Below are 21,316 nucleotides of genomic sequence, written 5' to 3' on the forward strand. Positions count from 1 at the left end.
CTCAGCAATTGTGGTTGCTTTTGCTCTATAGAGAGAATGCGACACTACATAAGATCCCTCAACGTTCGAACATGTGTTCTTCCATTTCATTTCCTCCTCCTTATGCCTGCCATACATGCCTGTTACTTTCCTTTTTCTTTAAATACGAATATTTAGTTATGCACTTTTTTACATGCATATGCCACCAAAAACATCGTTTATGATCTGTTTTTAATTTATTTTCCTAATCAAATATTGCTTGCTTGTAAGAACATTAATGGTTAAAAAGGAGTGTTAATCCTCCCCATTTTAAGGGCAGCTTTCATGCACCTGCATCACGTCAACACTAATGTACTTCAGTGCAGTCTGAACATATGATTGTAATGTTTTATAGATGTCTAGTTTTGTCACGTTGTGCTCAGATAGTATGGTACAGTGCTAATGTGGCTCAAGATGATCAAATTCATCTGGCTGAAAAGTGAACAACTGGAAATCTTTATATCAAAATTTAATGGAATTATTCATGCAAAAATGTAAGTTCTGTCATCATTTGCTCACCCTCGTGTTGTTTCAAGCCTGTTGTGGAAAAAATATATTTAAGAATGTTTTTGTCCATACATTGAAAGTCAGTGGAGTCCAAAGCAAACCATTTGGACCTCATTGACTTTCATTGTTTTGGAAAAAAAGAGGAATTTTTTGTTTCTCACAAAAAAAGAAGCTCATACAGGTGAATAAATGATGCAGTAGCTAGTGAACAACTGCCTTGCAATTTGTAATGCATTAGGAAACCTTTTCATGCCAGTACTGTGGTGTTTTAAATCAACAGACTTGTATATTAAATGTACAGTATGTAGTGCTACAGTATGGCCTATAATCTCAGCCATGGTACAGTCAAAATGATGCCACAAATTTTACTTGTTAGTTCCTCGGTTTACTCTGAAAGAAACATGAAAACAGTATGTGGCCATGATGATCGTTTGCATATCTGTATCAGAACTATTCACTGTGATAACCAGATTCTGCCTTACACTGAAGATGGAGTTTTTGTCCGTTTTGTTCTCTGTAGCTGAAGGTGTTTTCTGGTACTGTAAAAGTTGCTGTAACTCACAAGGTTGTCCTGGCACACAGTTCTCATTCGTCTACTGGTGGCTTTGTGATATCATATATGCCCAAACGGGGAGGTTTACTACTCTTTTTAAATCCTGTCCCTTTCATCTTTTTCTCATATTTCTCAGACTTTTATACTCTTACCACTTTTGTAAGTGTGAGAATTTTGTTTACAATTTGAAAACATTAATACGATCTTAATGTTTAAATTATTGAATTGCTGAATATTATATATATATAATTTAAAGAAATTTTGTTATGTAAAATTTCTCTACGTAGAAGGGGATAATCAGATTTGGATTAATATCTATGCAAAGCATAATCAAACATACTAGATCGCAAAAATACTAAAGAAAAGGCTCAAACAGACGTATGGCTTTTACAGCATCTGTGGGTTCTGAGTCCGTGCAGCTGAATTTTACTTGTTACATGGATTGCTTTGTCTGTTGTCAGCAAAAAGGAAAAAAAACAGAAGCAGTTAATGCATGAAAACCGTTTCGATTCTCCATAAGGGATTCTTCTTGTAAGGGATATGATTGCACAGTGTACATTTCCTGTATAAAAAACATGACCTACATGTGCTTTGTCTCTGACAACTGTTTTCATGAGGATCATGCTTCATGTGTTCAAAATGTAAAATAATTGACGGGAAGGATGTGTCAGGTAATCAGTTACTGTTATATTATTTGACTTGATTGCCTCATTGAAAAGAACAGCATTGCTGAAACCAGAATGTATTTCATCACTTTTATGTAGGACCAAACATATTACTGAAACTAGCATTATTTTTGTTACTGTGACGTTTGTGTAGCTTTCCACGTTTAATAGTTGACCTCTGCTTTGTTGTGGCATCTCCATTTCATTTGCAAGAGGCTGCATTGTACAGAAACTCATAGCTATTGAGCTGTGAGCGGTTTTTGTATTTTTTTTTTATTTTTTTTTATTTTGCATGTCTGACCATCACAAGTATTGGTGATTGATAAGCTGTGCACTATTATCTCTTTGATATTTTATTTTACATCTCTATATATGTGTTCTGCATTTGTGAACTTACTACATGAAATCACTTCCTACGTTTACTTGGCACTTTAATCGATACCTAATCCATTTTTTATTTTTTTTCACCCCTCTGAGTGACTGTTAAGTGCACTGGGTCTATTTCCCCCTCTGTTTGGCCGACTTTGCCTTCTAATCTAAGACAAGTATTTTTGAAGAGGAAAAAAAGTATCTGTTGTCTATTTATGATTTTATACTTGGTCAACGCAAAAAAAACAAAAACTTTTTTATGTAGTGTTAGGAAAAGTATGAAAGTTCCCCGATATTAATGAAATGCATTTAAGAAGGCAGGTTACCTTTCTGCATCTCAGTTCACCATAGTAGACCATTTTACCTTTTATAAAGCTTCATCTGTGGATAATAGTGTATCATTACCATGAACTGAACCAATCCAGAACATTTCTGGTCCTGAAAGGAGAGCATGCAGACAAGACAAATCAACATTGTAACCCATAACTTATTTAGTATCTAATGTATGCACAGTCTACATGTATATAAATGCTACACTTATACATTTCTATATTTCTATATATAAGTAGATCATAAAATATCAGGAGTATGTATAAAAAAAAAAAACCTATATATATGAAACATTAAATGAACAATATGGAACTGTATGTTTTTACATTTTAAAATTCTTGAAGTGGACGCTATACTGTCCCTCCGTTCAGGGGTTTCACACTTTTCTCAAACTCATGGTTAAAACACACAGATCATTATCAAGTGTGCTCACACTTCTAGCCAAATCATAAAAGAATTCCTGCTGCAAATGTACATGCAGTTTTGCTTTTCAGCCTGTATACACTGAACCTTGTTGAAGCTTTGTGAAATAATATTCTCTTATGTCTTTGTTTTGTAGTATTTGCAGTAGAACTATTCGTTTCTGGATGCTATTCTTTTATTTTGTGTGCGTGTGCATTGGGAATTTGATGTTTAAGTACTGTAAAAGTTGTCTTCACATGCTCAGAGTCTGTTTGCTGCAGTGTGTTGTAGTTTTGTGGTTTCTTTGCGGTGGTTGCTTTATCCAATCCATTCCTAGATTTCCAAATATATGACTTGGCCAGTTTTCTTTGCATTCAAAAATATTTCACAAGTGTCCTAATAATGCAGAAAATAAGAGATCTTTATTTTGCAGGATACAATTAAAGAGCGATGTTTAAAAAAAAAAAAAAAAAGTAAAAATGATTTTAATCTGAAGATATCTTCTTTAATAGCTTTATATAAACAGAATATTAAATATGCTGAGTATTCTGTAATTCGCACCAGTGAACACTTTAAATTGAAAATAGTTTCTCTTTGTCCCAAATAAGAATAGGTTTTTAATTGTGCAAATGTTTATTTTTGAGTGTGCCAATAGATTTTTAATGATCTTTAACCTATTCAAGGTTACCTAAATATTACCAACCTATTTCACCTATTTTTTTTTAAGATGAGGCCTAAACATAGAATTAAATAATAATTCCATATCATTAATTTGCCAAAATGCCCAGTTCATAGGGCCAGAAAAAGTTTGCATAAATGCTTGTATACTATACATGCATTCTTTCTCTATAATTGACAAGCCATTGAAAAAAAAGCCAAAGTTTGTTGTTTGTATTTTTTTAAATTGAAGTTATGCTTGGTCTGCTACTGTTATGACTTCAATATAAAGATGCTCTTGTGCAATTGTCAGTTTGCCACAGCGACTACGTAGTGTCTTTGTTGACCAACGGTAAGAATATTCTTTGGTCTTTTAGGACAACCGTATTTAAAAATGAAGCAGTTATGTACCTTGATGTATAATCTCTCCCAGGGCCAACCATTTACATGAGACTCTATATGTCTTCAGCCTTTAACACTGAAAACCTGCTTTATATTGGGTGAACTTTTGCTGCATGGTACTGAATATTAAAATACCCGCAAGTCTCGATGTGATGTCCTGCTTTTTCGCAGTTATCAAGCTCCGAGTATATCTGAACTCTCTGCTAGTGCATTACTAAAACTTTTGCAACTGGAAATATAATTTTTGATGAAGTAGTTTTGTATCATTTTTTCCTTTATGTACAAAAAACAAAACAAAAACATTGTTATAGTGCTAAAGAGACAACTTGATAATGCAACCCAGTGGAACTGAAATGCATACATGACAAAACTTTAAAATACTCTACAGTATGTGCATTTAATGAATGTGAACTGTCTCGGTGGTTCATATCTATACAAAGGCAGCTAATTTCTATTTTTTCAATGTATGATAATTCAGATGTTGCACATACATTTGACTGCAAAGTTCAGACGTTAATCCAATTTTTTTGCAACAAGACGTAACTCTACTCACCAAATATGCAAACCTAGCTTTCAGGAACATAGCTTTGTGGTTTGGTTTATCTGACCCTTTAAAACAAAATGAAAATATGTTCCTATTACTATATGTTTTCTATGAAAAATAGAAAACAAAATAATAATAAAAAAAAGAATATAAAACATTGTGGGGTTTGTAAGTGTGCTACTTATTTAAAACAAAATGTTATCAAGCTTAAATTCCATTGTCCTTACTGTATTTTTCTGTGTGGAAGCTTAAGTCTTTGTACCTTTGCATTAATATTTGTTTATTGAATTGAATAAAAATGTTAAAAAGCATATTTGTTTGTATGATTTTTCCTCTGTGCTCAAAGACATTCAGATAGAGAAGTTAGGCCTGTGCTTATAACTATTTTATAATTATAGACTCAATACATAGTGTAGTAATATTGCAAATAATTGTGTGTTATAGAAAATAGATTCATAAAGAGAAAAGCAAATATATTTGCTAACTGTAAGTGATAGTTTCTTTTCAGTAGCTGTAGGATACACAAATAAGTTTATTAAAACGAAAGTTCCGTATACATAAAATAAATGGTCTTAATTTGCTTTATTTATTTTTTTACAACTGACAATACTAATGTTTCCTAGATATTAGAAGGCTATTAGAAAATTGATATTCTTAAATATGTCGGTAGCGACATCCTTTTCCTCTTTTCTTTTATTTATATTTTTTAGTTGTCGTCTAGAACCTAAAATGTTTATCTACGGTTTGTATAATTTGTAACATGTTCATTGTGTATTATGGATATTTATCACGGTGCTGTTTATATCATGTGCATATATTTAATATATAAAACTTTCAAATTTCAACACATTCGTTAAAAAATTAAAAAACAGTAATTACTGTGATGGTTACCATGTTCTAATGCCTTCACGTGCTAACTGAAATGTCCTATTTCCTACTTATAAAATGATTACGAGCTTGTCGTATTCAAGTGCTTTAGTGTCGGAAAGAATCAAATGTAGCATCTCATTGGTTGACCAACAGATATAAACATTCGGTCAAATACATGCTTATAAAACACAATGTGCTTCGAGTGATCGTTCATATCTAGCCTATAAATACAGTACTTTAGCGACAAGACAAAGGGATGTAATTGTTGTGAGAACAGCATTGACTGCAGCAATGGTTGTCCCCTTCACCGTGTTTAAAGTTTATGACCCGCCCAACTCAGAAACTCGGGTATCAAAATTATTTCCGAATTTCCACAGTAGTAAATACGATTTGAGAGGCCGTTCACGTCCATTTTCTGATAAGTAAAGTCGTATTTACGATAATTCAGATAGCACGTGAAGGCCGCATAGTAACAGTCTGCTTCATTGTTTGTCTGGCTGAAACCTGCGTGATGGCGTCACGCGGCGTCGCGCTCTCCCATAATGCAGCGGGCCTGAGGTTTTGATCCAGCGGAGTTCATGAGATCGGTGCAATGAGGAGGAGAGACACGACAGCCGTCGAACCTTCATCTCCCAACTGAACACACACAGACCGTTTCTCAAGCCAACAATCACATCAGAAACATGTGGTTCCACCACTTCTCAATCCTCCCGAGAGGTCTGTGAGTTCCTGCAGTCCATTAAGCCCTTGAATCCGGAGGATTTTTCCCCCGTCGGCCGATTCGCACCGAGCAGGCAATGACAACGGCCTCCGCAACCCCGCAGCAGATGAGAGACCGGCTGCTGCAGGCCATCGATAGCCAGAGCAATGTGAGTAGCCCGCTTACTCTCCTGCCGACCAAAGCTGACTTTCCCCGACACGACACAGTTAGAGCCTTATTTCGCGCCGCTAAACGCCGCATCGAGCGCCTGAGTGTGTGGCAGAGCAGATGTGGAGCTCCCTTTAGCAGTCCGCTAACTGACGGGAGCCACATTTACCCCGCGCCACGCTAACGGAACAACCGGACAGGCGCGAGATAACCCTGCTTTTCAAACACTAGCATACTTTAAGAGCTTTTATAAAAGCAGCCACCTCGATTTAAGGAGCATGTTGCGATCAGACACAGATGACATGTTGTGGGAAGCCTGTTGTCCGCTAGCTGCTTCATGTCAAGCTATCAGCTATTGAGCTTTGGAGCAGATTTAAAGAATTCTCGGCTCGTTTATCGCGTTTTGTAAGTTTAATAGTATATCTGATGCCGCCAGTGAACATTGCCTGTTGTTTCCTGCTTATACACGGCATATCTTGGCTAATATGAGGTCGGTATATGTGGTTAGCTGACACAGTGGCATTAGCAATGCGCTAGCATTTGAGTTCATGCTGAGAGCAGTGAGTTAGCGTGATTCTGGATCACCAAGAGAGATTAAACCTGTGTCGATGGCTTCAAACAGTCATGTATTTGTGATCTTGGCTGTCCTGGGTGTTTGTGAATGTGGGTGAACTAACCTGAGCACATAGTTGGTAGTTGTTCCGGCTCCGTTGCTGTGCTAGCTAGAGCTAACCTGCTGGCTGACTGGAAAATGTGACAGCCACATTGAATGTTTTACTAGGCTAACATCTCGCCATAAAATGAGGAGCTTGAGGGAAATAATCAGTTCACAGGGTTTAGGAAATAAAAATTTGCAATCACAATAAATATTCCCAACTAGGGTTTTAGAGAGTTTGCCTTCACTGGAGATTTGATGGTAAGTGAAAAAAAGATGTTTGATTCTGAGTGCATTTCCTACACACTTTGATAATATATGTATTCTCTTGGGTGTTGTTTGACATACATCGTTTATTGCATTGTTACTAGTCTCTTTGGGTTAAATTGGTAGGTTAAGGTTGGGAGTGTCAGAATGCTGCCCTGGAGTAAATGGAGGGTATACCTGTTGTCTGTTGACTGAAGTATACATGAACAGTTTCTGCTTCCACAGATTAAAAGTTGTTCAGACTTTTCCCACACTCACTCTAAATGAGAGGTGAGATGTCTGACACACCATATTGTAACTGATAAACTATAGTACATCAGTTCTGTTTTAATATTTTGTCTGACACAAGAATGTGGAAACACAATTTTGGTTGTGTGCCAAGTGTCAGTGTGCTTTTGATTTCTTTATATTAGACACTGAGCAAATTCATGCGATATTCTTTATAGCTGAAGACTGGAATACACTACACTTGTTTACAAAATGCAGATTTTAAAACCCTAGGTATCATATATTTACTGATCGTAAAAGATTAAATTGGATAAAGTATTCTAAGGCTGCATTTCCACTGCAGTTCTTTCAATTTGTTGACTAAATCAGATTTTTTTTGACGACCAGTTTACTTTTTTTTTTTTTTTTTTTTTAAGTGACCCATATCCGATATCTGCCTTTATATTAAACCATTGGCAAAATAACCCAGGGTAGACGCACTGACAGGTGGCCAGGTCTGCTAAACAAAACCAGTCCAATTGCTGTTCAAACCTAGCCCAATCACGTTTTTCCGCAGTTGAAATAGTGGGGGGAGAGATTACTTTAACCTGCGGCAACAGTGTAAATCCGTGGTTACACTAGATTTTGAACATGCAAAATTTCTTCGTCCACTGCAACGGTTGGGTTATGACATCATGCTCTGCATCTTCTTTTTAAACACTTAAATTCAACATAAATAATACATGTAAAATCTAAAAACATACAATCTACTGCACTTTACTGCAGCATTGCAGTTTTCTTTTAATTCAGTTATGAGGTCATGTTGTGACGAATCAATCTGCTGTTGGTCACATTGTTTCACGTGATGTGGATTCACAGGTCAGAGTTCAGCAAGCTTGAACATTGGAACACAGTGAAATGCGAAACTTTTCGCACGAGCTTGCGTTTCCGCTTTTTCAATGATGTATGACCCTCATTGACGGGGAATATCCGATCTGTCCACTTACATGGCAGATGCAAATGCAAGTGTCTGATTTCATATTTACCTAACGATTCAGATTTATTTCCACTTATGAATGAGGCCTGAAACTGATCTGAGAATATTGGAATCTATGTGCTTTTTTTTTTCCCTGCTTACATGTTAATGGGTCATATCTGATTTGTGCCACATGGGAGGAAAAATTGGAATTGGGTCACTTGAACTGTATGTTGTAAATGCAGTCTGAACAACTGTGGGTCATTTCAAAATTCATGTAGAAATATGCACCTCATTGCGAGGAGATGCATGACATAATAAAATGTGTTCTAAAATCTTCTCAAAATATCAATCGCTTGATATCCTCCGAGTGCATGGAATTATAATCTGATGCAAAAAAATTGGAGGCTGCACTAATCATAAACTGATTTTGTGAAATGTGTCAAAATCTGGAGGCAGACTGACTTTCTGCAACTAGAGCCCCTTTTCCACCGCAGGAACTTTACCCAGGAACTAGGGACTTTAGGTCAGTACTCGGCTTGTTTCCACCGCAAGAACCAGGATCTAAATAAAGTTCCGGTACAAATTTGCCCCTCAGAAAGTCCCTGCTCGCGAGGTAGTACTTTTTCAAAGGTCCGGACTCCGGAACTATTTCAGGTGAGAATGTAGTTGTTTATAAATAAACCGCAGATTTGAGTTTTAAAGACAGCGCCTATTTGAAAATGTGCTTTGCCGATTTCGGAGACGTGAGCTCCATGCGATCACTGGGCGCTCAATGCTCATGTATCCCACTGAGAGGAGCATAACCTCGGCTAGGCCTTCTGACATTTGCCGCTGGCTCTGATGTCTCTGTAGTGGTATAATTTGCTTTGGGCTCTTTGCAGAATTACCGGACTTGCGTCATCCCATCCGCGGGAGTTCACACTCCCGAGTCTAACGCGAGAAGTCAGAGCTACCGAGGATGCAAGTCCGAAATTTGTGTACTTGGTATTGACAAATGCGTGCAGACCTACGTCACCAGACTATTTGCCTATTCTTCTCGTTACTTTAGACCGTGATGGAAACGCAGACATCAACAGGTCTGGGGTAAAAAAAGTTCCTGGGACAAATTGTTCCAGGTAATTTTGGTGGAAAAGCGGCTTTGACCTCTCCAGACAGCAGACAGTTTAAGATTGGAGAATAATTCTATTGAAAGTTATGTAGTGTATTCCAATCGTAAGTTTGAACACTTCCTGCCTTTAAAACATGATTCCAGCATTCCTCTGTACTTATTATCTTTCACAACATTTCATTGTATATCACATCAGACTTGAATGTTACATTTTTTGTCTTCATGAACAGATCTGTAATATGGTTGCAGTTCTTGATGTTATCACCAATTTGGAGAAATACCCGATCACCAAAGAAGCACTTGAGGTTGGTAAAGATGTACATTTATCATCAATAATATAAAATCAATCTGCTTAAGATATAACGTATCAAATACTCTTTCCGGGTCAAAGTCGCTGCTGTATTTCAAGCGTGAATACTGTCCTTTTTTAAGCTAAGCTTTCAAAAATTTGTGGTGTACAGTACACCATTATTTCTGGGCTCACAATTTCCCAGACAACATTTTAACGATTCAGAAAAGACGAATCACTGTCTGGCTAACTGAGATTTTGTTAGAGAGACAAAGTTTTGAATAATTTTTTAATAGTATAAATGACACCATGATTATGTGTTAGTACTGTGGTTTGCTCTTGGGATCTGATATAGCATTTGGACCTGGAAATGTCAGACTTATCAACCAGATTATATCTTGTCTCGTTACTCTTCATTAACACTTCATGGTATTAGTTTGACAAAAAAAATGCTTTTATGTAATAAGCAATTTTGAGGCTTTTATCTGATTATTACTTTTCAATGCAGGAAACCCGCTTGGGAAAGCTGATTAATGATGTGAGAAAGAAAACAAAGGATGAGGACCTTGCCAAACGTGCCAAGAAACTCCTGCGGAACTGGCAGAAGCTGATCGAGCCCGGCCAAACTGACACTCCGGCGAGAGGAGCGCCAAATGTCCCGGGTTCTGCCAATGGCGGTGCTCACCCCTGCCGGACAGACACGCCTCCAGCGGTGCCCCCTCCGAGCAAGGTCGCTCCCGAGCTCAAAACCAGAAATGACATCCATAACACATATTCCCCAAAGGCAGAGAAATCCAGCAGCCGAAAACGGCGGGGGGAGCAAAGGGATAGTCCGCATCTGCCGGCCAAAATGACAAAGACGTCCCTTTACGAGCCAGTGTATTCCTCTTCCCCACCATCGAATGGAATTAGGGGGAGCCCCGAGCCACTCCCGGATAAAAATGACGATGTACCGTCTGACAGAATCCGCATGGAAAACCTTGAGAATGACAGGCACAACAAAATCCCTGTCAACGCTGTGAAGCCTCATCCGAGCTCTCCGGGGCTTACCAAACTACCTAGCACTTCCTCCTTACTCAAAACGTCAGTGTTACAGCAGCACGCGAGAATGGACGGAGGTGGGCAGCATCATCCCAAAAGCCCTCGGTACTCCTCGAGCCCGCGCAGCGTAACTCATGAGACGATGGCCAAGAGGTCTTCAACATATGCACCAAAAGGGACTCTCTTGAGCCCGGCTCAGAATTCAGCCAAAGTGCCCTCTCCTTTGCCCACGCTGCAGCCTTTAACGTCGCCGGCCCAGGTGTGCATCAGCGACGGTCCGTCATCTGTGGGGCTGGAAGGCTCGATGCACTTGCACAGATCGACGGATAGACTCTCCCAGCCCCCACACAGCACTGCAACACTGGAGCCGCTTTCCAACTCCCCGCTCGCCACACACAGCTTAGAGGGTGTGGAGACCATGGGTGAGCAGGAGGGAGCGACCTCCAACTCGGAAGGCAAAAAGCGGAAGAAATACAGACCCAGAGACTACACAGTAAATCTTCAGGGGCAGTCCTCGGAGGACAGGACCAAACCTGTGCGGTTAAAAGAGCGTAGGTTGACATTCGATCCAGTGACTGGACAGATTAAGCCCCTCACTCCGAAAGAATCCCACCATGACGTAGAGTGCCAAGGCCCAGTGATCGCAGAGCCTTCGGTGAGGACTGAGATGCCGCAGCAAAAGACACCTACGTCAGTTCCCAACCCCTTTCAACAGACGAACTGGAAAGAACTGTCCAGAAATGAAATTATTCAATCGTACCTTAACCTTCAGAGCAACGTTCTCACATCCTCTGGAGCACAGACCCACGGGGCGCACTTTTTCATGAATGAATATTTGAAGCGAGAGGAACACGACGTCAAAGACTCCCGGAAAACTCACGCTTTAGTACCAAGCAGCTCCCCAACGGAACTACCCGGGGTGTCTCGGGACGTAACGAACGAGGACCTTCTCAGAATACACAACGAACACTGGCCAGGCGTGAACGGTTGTTATGACACCAAGGGAGCCTGGTTTGATTGGACAGAGTGTATATCGTTGGATCCTCACGGCGATGAGACTAAATTGAACATCCTGCCATATGTTTGCCTAGACTGAGAGAACAGGGCTTGGAAGAGTTTTCAGTGTTCCCACTGTGAGTCGAAGGAGATCGAAGCGACTCTCCTCGTCACTCTGTACTAGGTTCATCTTACAGGTGTAAAGAACGAACCAACGGCGGTTGTTCAGAGTTCAGTTTTCCGCAAGAAGGAGCTGAAGTGGCGTCCTGTTTGTAATGTGCTGCTACCAACAAGAATTTGCAAACAAGGGTTGTATATAATGGCTCGCAGGGATTTCACTGGGCCAGTTCTTGCACAATGTGTGAAAAGGAGGGTCTGAGCAAGCATTGAGCAGTACAGATACGTTTAAAAGCAAGTCGAGAACATTTTTTTGGCAGTTACAAAAAGCTTTATGTGACAGAATAAATTATAAAAGTTTCTTATCATGTATGCATCTATTTATTTGACCAGTTTTGTTTTCCATATTTTTTTTTCCCTAGCAGAAGGTTATCCACTAAGATGTGCAGATATGTTTGAGGCTTTTCTGTTCGCATCACACATTTGTCCTCTTATTTGTGATGTACATGAGGCATATATAAATACATTTTTTTTTCCCCACAGTGGCTCTCACGTACGTGTGCTAATTGCAGAAGATACCAACATTCCATTCTGTCATTTCCCGCTTAACATTTTTCTCGATTCATTTAATATACGTGATTTTCATATGAGAGAAAAGCAATCTATTTTTAGATGTTAAATAAAACAATATTTTAAACAAATATCTTTGCCTAGATAATTGTAAAAAGAAAAATATGGATAAATATGTTGAAAAAGAGAAAGTATTCATGTGCTAGAAGAAAACGCAGCGAATGGCCATAGAGGGTGCTACTTTTCATCTTCAAACTGTGAGGACAGGAAAGCAGGAAAATGTTAATATGCTGGAAATATACTTGTTACCATTCCTTTAGATATTGTTTGCCTTACTGAAACCATTCAACAATGACTTTCTTATTTGAAGAGCCTTAGTGAATGTTTGGCATTTAGACTTGTTTAGGTGGTACAGAAGGAAACACCTCTTGGCATCTGCCATATGGTCTTTTGTTTCTCATATGGACGCATTGTGCTATAAATATGCGCGTTATCCTTCTTGTCTGTACATAGTTCTTGCAATCCATGTAAAACCTTTCGAAGTCATATTTTTTTTTTAAGTGTGAATGTAATTAATTTGGGAGGAAAACTAAGCATTTTGAATGAAAGACCCAATCATTTGTGTTGCTGTTCACAGGCATCTATAGACCTAGATTTATAGGTTGTGGTCCTATTATTCATTCAGTGTTTTCAGTTTGACATTGATCGTTTTTTTTTTGTTTGTTTTTCATTTATATATTTTAAATGCCTTGCCATTGTTTTGAAGACAAATATCTTGTGAAGGGGGTGAAACTTGCTGCCGACTTGCAAACACTGTGTGCTCTGCTACCTTCGTCCTACCAATGTGCCTTTGATGTAAAAAGTTTGGAAAAGGCTTCCGCTAGCTTCACTTCGTTTCAAAAGTACAGCATATGTTTTCTTAAAACCATGTCAGTCAGATATTCCAGGGATATGCATTGTTTTTGAAGCAAAGACCATCTAAGAGCTCAACACTTGGTTAGGGTATTGCAAATATAATTTGCAATTTAAAACTAGAGACTTCTTTGATCATTTTTGATCAGTATATTTGTTCAGTGTTTAACATCACTCATTTGTTCGAAAAAAATAAAATGATCAAAACTCTTTGCATCATGGTACCCTTTTTTCCATCAAGGTTACTTCCCAAACTGAAACGATTGGCATGTTCATGAGAGGAAAGTATATGTTTTTTTTTTTGTTTTTTTTACAATGTGTAGTGCTAAATGAATCGGTAGTAAACAACAAAATGTGTTACTTAATGTGCTATTTGAGTTTAATTGTAATCTATTTGCTTGCATGGTGTGTCATGGAAACCCCCTTTAACTGAAGCTAACCAAAAGTGGTTGCAGTATACACACATACCCAAAGGGATAGTTCACCCAAAATGAAAATTCCAACCCTCATGTCATTCCAAACCTGACTGGTTTACCTTCTGCTGAACCCAACAGAAATTTGAGGAATGTTTGTTTATCTTGTCAGTGTGGTTCAAAATAACTCTAGACCCCATTTAGCAGCTTTAGCTGCCATTCACACAGAACACTTTTTTTGACTCTTATGCTGGTGCATTTTGCAACATCTTGCGCTTGATGTAATGTAAAACTGCATTGTTTGAATGGGCCCTTACACACCAAATTTTATACCAAAGATGATAACTATAAATATCTTTCTAATTCTTTGAGAATAAGGAATTCCTCACCACAGCTTTAACAATAATGTCAATATCGTAGTAATAACTTGCAGAACAATTTTTTTCCAGTTGATTGAATCAGAATCCACTGAAATTTAAAGAGCTTCAGCATTTAAAATGACAGATGACCTCAACTGCTGCTTGCTTATAACAAAAATATAAATATTATGGAACCTCGGCATGGACACCGGTGTATTTATGATTAGTTGCCTTTGTGTGAACAGGTCTTTAGTCAACATTTAAAAGAATAGTTCACACTCAGGCCATTATTAGCTGTAGATGAGTTTGTTTCTTCATCGCAACAGGTACATTTCTGATGAAAATGAGAAATTTAGCATTACATCACTTGCTCAACAATGTTCATGCCCAGCAATGAAGCATCACAATAATCCACAAGTAATCAGTTCAATTACTATCTCGTGAAGTGAAAAGCTGCGTGTTTGTAGATGTTTTTAACTACACACTTAACAGCCCTCCAGTCCTAATTTTACTATCTGCCTTGAAAAGGATGTATTGACTGAATTGGGAGAGAAATTTGCACAGATCAAGTACAGTTTACAAGCAAAAACAGTCCAGTACAGTTCTAAACAAATATGTTGGTTAGATTTGGATGTGAGATGGTAACGGGATGGACCTTTTCACTTGGGGTAGCTTTATTAAGGTTAATGGACTGGTGTTTTGGCCAGAAGTGATGGTATAAAGTTGAAATGCTTTAATGGTGGATTTGTATTTTTACAAACAGTTTTCACTTTGCAGTACATTTACTGATGGATTGACTTGAGTTGTGGATTATTGTGATGTTTTTATCAGCTGTTTGGACTCTCATTCTGATGGCACCCATTCACTGCAGAGGATCCATTGTTGAGCAAGTGATGTAATGCAACATTTCTGTTTTGATGAAGAAACAAACTCATCTACATCTTGGATGGCCAAGTCTTGTATTCCAGTCTTGCGTTGCTTCCTTAGCATTTCAGAGAAATATTTTATGAATGCTAGTGACATCATTCAATAGCCTGCCTTATTCCCAGAGGCGACTCATTCCTCAGCTACCGCGAGTCTGGAATACCAGGATGGACACAGGGATACTCCCATTGTAAAGGAATTCTGTACTTTAGTGCCATATATGGAGTTTTTGATATCAATCAGGGCCAAGAAGGAAAAAAGGAGGCGGAGTCTATATAGAGCGCGCGTTCTCATTGGTGGCAAGGTAAGCGAAGGGAAGGTCTGGATCTACTTAGGCTAAAATAGTAAAGCAGACAAAACTACCAAACTTTATCCGAAGTCTTTCTTTCAGTTCCCGACAATCTGTTTTGCAACTTTGGCTGCTCTTGTAGCTGACACAATGTCTTCGCAGTTCAACAGAGGTCCAGCATACGGGTTTTCAGCGGAAGTGAAAAGCAAGGTACGTTGAATAATTAAACTAGTTTAAAACATAGACATGTTTTGTTTGCCATGTTGTAGCTCTTATGCAATAGAAATCGCTCCGTCTCATTCTGATGAAAGTTAAAAAACAAAAACAAAAACAAACGTTTCCTAAACTTCCTGTAGTGTTAACATGTAACGCACGTGCTCCGATACAAGGTTAAAAATCAATCGTGCTTCATATAATGCATATTGCATTTTGTTATGTGACGGGAACTAGCTGTCAAGTTAAAGCAAGTAAAACGCAAAGAAAGTTCTAAAAACTCTTGGGGCGTTGCCTCCAGTGCTCAAATATGTCATTGTAATCTGGCCTGAAAAACACACAGCTTGTGCTCACAATAAAGCTGCTGCTGGTTCACATTCCTCTTCCTGATAGTGGTTGATGTGATTTTAGCACTCTAGTATCAGTTAGCAGTCCTGACGTTAACTAGATAGACAGACAGATTTATGCTGTTAGATAGGCCTTTGATTTCCTTATTTTGATGTTTGACTATATATATTAAGTCATAAATGTAATTATATCACTCACCTACATGTTGCTTCTTTATATATCGTGGGCCTTTAAGAAATGATAATGTAGATCTTGTGTTCTTATTGAAATAATGAGCATAGAGCTGTATTATAGTCTGATTGTAGTGTGATTTATTAATCAATGTCATATTAGATTGCACAGAAGTATGACCCCCAGAAAGAGGAAGAGTTACGAATTTGGATTGAAGGCACTACTGGACGTTCAATTGGAGATGACTTTCAGAAAGGGTTAAAAAACGGTGTCATACTCTGCGAGTAAGTTTGTGTTTCAGTGTTTTCATTGTGGCTTCCCATCATGTCTTTTCAAAGGTAATTTCACAACATAACCTTGCGTAACCTTGATGTTTCCTTTTAAAGGCTCGTAAACAAACTTCAGCCAGGATCTGTGAAAAAGATCAACCAATCATCGCAAAACTGGCATCAGGTGAGCTGACCATTCCCACTTCTCTAAAATGTTTATGAACTATTGATGTTCTGACGCTGAACTTTTTTTTAACATAGTTGTTCACTTAAACTGATAAGTTTGTCTCTTGTTGTTGAAGGTTATGTTTTGTCTGTTGCATTCAGCTATTTTATTCTGTTACAGCTGGAGAACCTGACCAACTTTATTAAAGCGATCACCACCTACGGACTCAAGCCTCACGATATTTTTGAAGCCAATGATCTGTTTGAGAATGGAAATATGACACAGGTTCAGACCACCCTCCTGGCTCTTGCTGGCATGGTAAGCCCTGTCGAATCATATAATTTCGCAGGAGAACAGCCTAACTCTGACATTTAAGTCTGTAATTATAGATTCTCTCTGTTTACAGGCTAAAACCAAGGGCATCCACTCAAGTGTAGACATTGGGGTGAAGTATGCAGAGAGACAGGAGAGGGCATTTGATGAGGAGAAAATGAAAGCCGGACAATGTGTCATTGGATTACAGGTATGAGTAAACTTTTATACGACTGAGTTTGTATTATTATCTATACACACAATTATTTACAATTTGTAATACAGAACTGATTTGGCTCAACCTGGAAAGTACCATGACCATGTTTGTAGCTCAATTGCATATATTTTAATAGATGGGAACAAATAAATGTGCAAGTCAAGCTGGAATGAATGCCTATGGCACCAGAAGACACCTGTATGATCCCAAATCACACATTCTACCACCAATGGACCATTCAACCATCAGTCTGCAGATGGGTACCAACAAAGGTGCTAGCCAAGTAAGTACCACCCTCCCTGTGTCCAATGATATTGCTTACTCATTCTTAACAGTTGTGATATTGTTAACTGAAACTAAAACCATCAAAAAGCAAAATTATGCCAAAATGAAATAAATATTAGATGAAACTTAAAAAAAAAAAAAAAAAGAAAACACACAGTTTGGAAACATTGTCTTGACATTGTCACTAACTCATGTAAAATTATGTTTGACGTACCAGAAATAAAATAAATTACAGCTAAATGGATAATTTTTTTTTTTTTTACTTTTAAAACGCTTATTATAATTTTTTTTAAATTGGACTATTAGACTGAAATTAGGCCACTAACTGATGTAAAATGTTTGAAGAACCAAAATTACTAAAAGTAAACTGTAGCTAAATGGAAATATTAAACTTTAATATTAAAAAATATTTAAAATATTAACTTACTTTTAAAAATATTTTTTTAATCAACATTAGACTGAAATGAAATCTAAATGGATGAAAAAAGTTAAATAGAAAAAAACAACAACAAACACAAGTTTTGGAACTGTTACTAAACTGAACCTAAAATACAATATTTTAAGTTGAAGTACTAAAATGACTAAAATCTGAAATAATATAAATGAAAGCTAAATGGAATATTAAAAAAATAATTGACAAACACAATTATATTGCTCATTTTCTCATCTCATTTGTATCAGTTTTGTTAAGACTGTTAAAAAGTGTTTTCATTTACTGAAAGATGAAATGAATAAATATCAGATGAAAATGTTGTCCAACTTTGGAAATGTTGTGTAAAAAAAACAAAAAGAGAATTCAAAATGTCAAACACAATAATAATAATAATAATAATAATAATAGTATATGAATAATATTAAATAACTCTCCTCTGTTTGGTGTAGTCTGGTATGACAGCTCCAGGAACCCGTCGTGCCATCTACGACCAGAAATTAGGCACTGACAAGTGTGACAACTCCACAATGTCTCTACAAATGGGCTATGCTCAAGGTGCCAACCAGAGCGGGCAGAATTTCGGGCTTGGCCGTCAGATCTATGATGCCAAATACTGCCCCAAAGGTGCACCCAGCGCAAGCGGAGAAGCTGACACTGGCTACACGGATTACCAAGATGAGGGCTACCAGGGTTATCAGGATGACGGTCAAGATTACTGAATCAACCAATCGCAGGCATTGAGTCTCAATAAGAAGCTAAAGTGAAGTTGATACTTCCTTGCAAACAAAAGACCCAAAGCATTCCATTACACCACAGTAAGCGTGCCATCTGTCGCATAGTGGTGAAAGTGACCAATATGAAATCACTTGTTTTAAATATAAACATGTTCTTTTTATAAACATTGTTTTATTAATTTGAAGCAAGAGCCCTACAAAACATATCAGTTGTGTGTTGATACTTGTATTTTATATGGTTCAAGTGACCGTCATTTAATTGCACAACCACTATAATAATATTTAGTATTTGCTTAATTGTTTAATATAGTTTTTATTTTATTTTTAAATTTTTGTTGAAAATGCTTATCTACTTAGAAGTTAAACAAGTATGACGGGGGTTATTGTGAAGTTATTCACACAACCCCAAATAATTTGTATTTTTTGTTTTAATCAAGCTTTTGTGTAGAAATTTGATATTATGTATGAGAGAGCGTTATGTGAGCCTGATTCATTATTTGAACATGCTCAGGGGTTTAAAATCTTTTTCTTGTCAGTTGAGCATGTGAAGGTGAATTTTTACTGTTACAGTTGAAAGATGCAAAGTTTAAATAGTGAGGATTTATATAAGGCGAACCTTTACTGCAGTTATGTGGTCCAATGTGTTCATTTAAGATCTTTTTCCCCCAATAATATTGTGTTTTTAGGCTGGAAAGTGAAAACACATTCTTGACATTCACAAAAAGGAAGGGTTCATCTATAATTTCTGCAGCTTTTTTTTTTTTTTTTAAACATTTCTGCTTTTTACATTCTAAATATTATACTTCCTCACTTGATTTAGAGATGAATGTGGTTTGTTTTATAACTGCCGCATACGCAATCTGTAATGTGTTTTAAAGAGTTAATCTTTGTATTAGTGTTTCATATTCTCATCAAATATTTTCCAGTTCGCCTAGCCAGAACAACTGGAGCTTGTCTTGTTTTCTTTGGATTATAGTATTGTGAAGGAAATTGAAGTGTAACATTGTGAGCCTTGAACATTCCAAATTAGGAACTGGATTCATTACTTTTTTTTTTTTTCACGGTATTTGTTCTCATTCCGAATGACCTTTTGTACTAGACATTGGAAACTTTAGTTCTGCTCCGATAAATCACAAATGAATATATCGGTGTATGTTTTACACTCGTGTTTTTTACTTTTCTTATGAAATAAGATTGTTAGTTGGATGTAGTAAAGACTTGGTTCATAATAAAAGATAATGAATAACTTTACTGTTGTCATGATTCATTCAATTTATAAACTTTTGCTCTCTGAAAACTTGAATATGAAACAAAGAACGTATGTTATTTCCCAATCCTTGTTCCATAATCAGTGGTCCAGTCAGTCAAATAATCAAACAGTGTCGAGTCAGCTAAACATTTATGTATTAGTACATACTCCGATACTGGAGAAGGGACTGCTAATATCTTTAATGGAATAGCATAATATTTGGATTTGAAAACGAGAGGACTCGCCTCAAAAATTGTACGTAAAATACGTAATACTTCCATCATCTGGTAATGAGTGAGAATGACAGCATGAGATACACAAAATATTATATATTTGAATAATCATTTAATATTTCACTTTTTATGTTTAACAACTGGTCTGTGAAAGGTGTGCAAAAAGAGTATGCAGGATTTTAACAGGAAATTGCAGATGTAGCCTAAATTAAACTCAATAAGGGTTACCTTGTAATAGAATTCTAAAAAATAATACAAATTCTAAATATTATAAAGCTATATATTACAGTATTTATAAATACATTTACCTTTTACTGCAAACTAGCCTCAAGTGTCAATATATGATGTTGTTTTCGTCACTTGCACCAGGTGGCGCTGCTTAACAAGATCTCTCCAGCTTCTCCAGTTCGCTCCAGTTTTTGCTGCCTGAAGTGGCAATTTGTTTTTACAACTTCACTTTGTCTTCATATGTGCAGATTTGTGCTTTTGATGCTTATTTGTGCCTCTTCTCAAACAGGTCTGATGTGAGCCTGTCTAAATGAATGTCTTCTTGCACATGCACTTTGTTTCTCCTGAGGCAGGAAGTTCAACCTGCCTCAGGAGCTGCTGAAACAGTTCTACTCTGCAATCATCGAGTCTGTCCTATGTTCTTCTATAACTGTTTGGTTTGGTTCAGCTACCAAAACAGACATCAGAAGACTACAACGGACAGTTAGGACTGCTGAGAGAATTATCGGTGCCCCTCTGCCCAGCCTCCAAGAACTTTACACCTCCAGAGTGAGGAAAAGGGCTAAGAAAGTCACTCTGGACCCCTCACACCCAGCTCACTCTCTCTTTGTACTGTTGCCCTCTGGCCGGCGCTACAGATCACTGAGCACCAGAACAGCCAGACACAAGAACAGTTTTTTCCCCCAGGCCGTATCCCACCTGAACAACACATAACACACCCCGGTACTGTACATCTGTAAATAACTCATCAAACCTTCATCTGTACATAGGACGCATGCACATTCACAGTTCTGTCTATGGTATCTTTTCTGTATATTTTTATTTTTATTACTATTGTTATTCTTAATTATTGTATATTCTCTTCATTAGTGTTCTTTATCACCTTAATTATATGTTGTCTGCACTATGTTTGTACTTTCTGTACTGGAAGCTCATAACACCAAGACAAATTCCTTGTGTGTGCAAACACACTTGGCAATAAAGCTCTTTCTGATTCTGATTCTGATGCAAAGGCCCCTCTGCCAAGCTGAAGTTTGCAGATGACATCACACTGATCGGCCTCATTCAGGACGGTGACGAGTCTGCTTACAGACAGGAGGTTAAGGAGCTGGCTGTCTGGTGCAGTCTTAACAACCTGGAGCTCAAC

The 21,316-nt window shown here is 37.6% G+C and overlaps 1 protein-coding gene and 1 pseudogene across 2 annotated transcripts; both read left to right on the forward strand.

The window, feature by feature from the left end:
• Positions 1 to 5,861: 5,861 nt before the first annotated feature.
• On the forward strand, positions 5,862 to 13,536 carry LOC306881953 (mediator of RNA polymerase II transcription subunit 26-like). The gene is made up of 3 exons (XM_079436348.1): positions 5,862 to 6,186; positions 9,632 to 9,706; positions 10,199 to 13,536. Exons 1-3 carry the CDS (start codon positions 6,115 to 6,117, stop codon positions 11,825 to 11,827), a joined length of 1,776 nt encoding a protein of 591 aa, XP_079292474.1. The 5' UTR covers positions 5,862 to 6,114; the 3' UTR covers positions 11,828 to 13,536.
• A 1,796-nt stretch (positions 13,537 to 15,332) lies between these two features.
• On the forward strand, positions 15,333 to 19,706 carry LOC306881769 (calponin-2-like; annotated as a pseudogene). The gene is made up of 6 exons (XR_013785899.1): positions 15,333 to 15,521; positions 16,206 to 16,327; positions 16,430 to 16,496; positions 16,659 to 17,001; positions 17,144 to 17,290; positions 18,175 to 19,706. The product of XR_013785899.1 is annotated as a calponin-2-like (transcript).
• The last annotated feature ends 1,610 nt before the right edge of the window (positions 19,707 to 21,316 follow it).

The sequence above is a fragment of the Barbus barbus genome, assembly GCF_936440315.1.
Source record: "Barbus barbus genome assembly, chromosome: 15".
Lineage (NCBI taxonomy): Eukaryota > Metazoa > Chordata > Actinopteri > Cypriniformes > Cyprinidae > Barbus > Barbus barbus.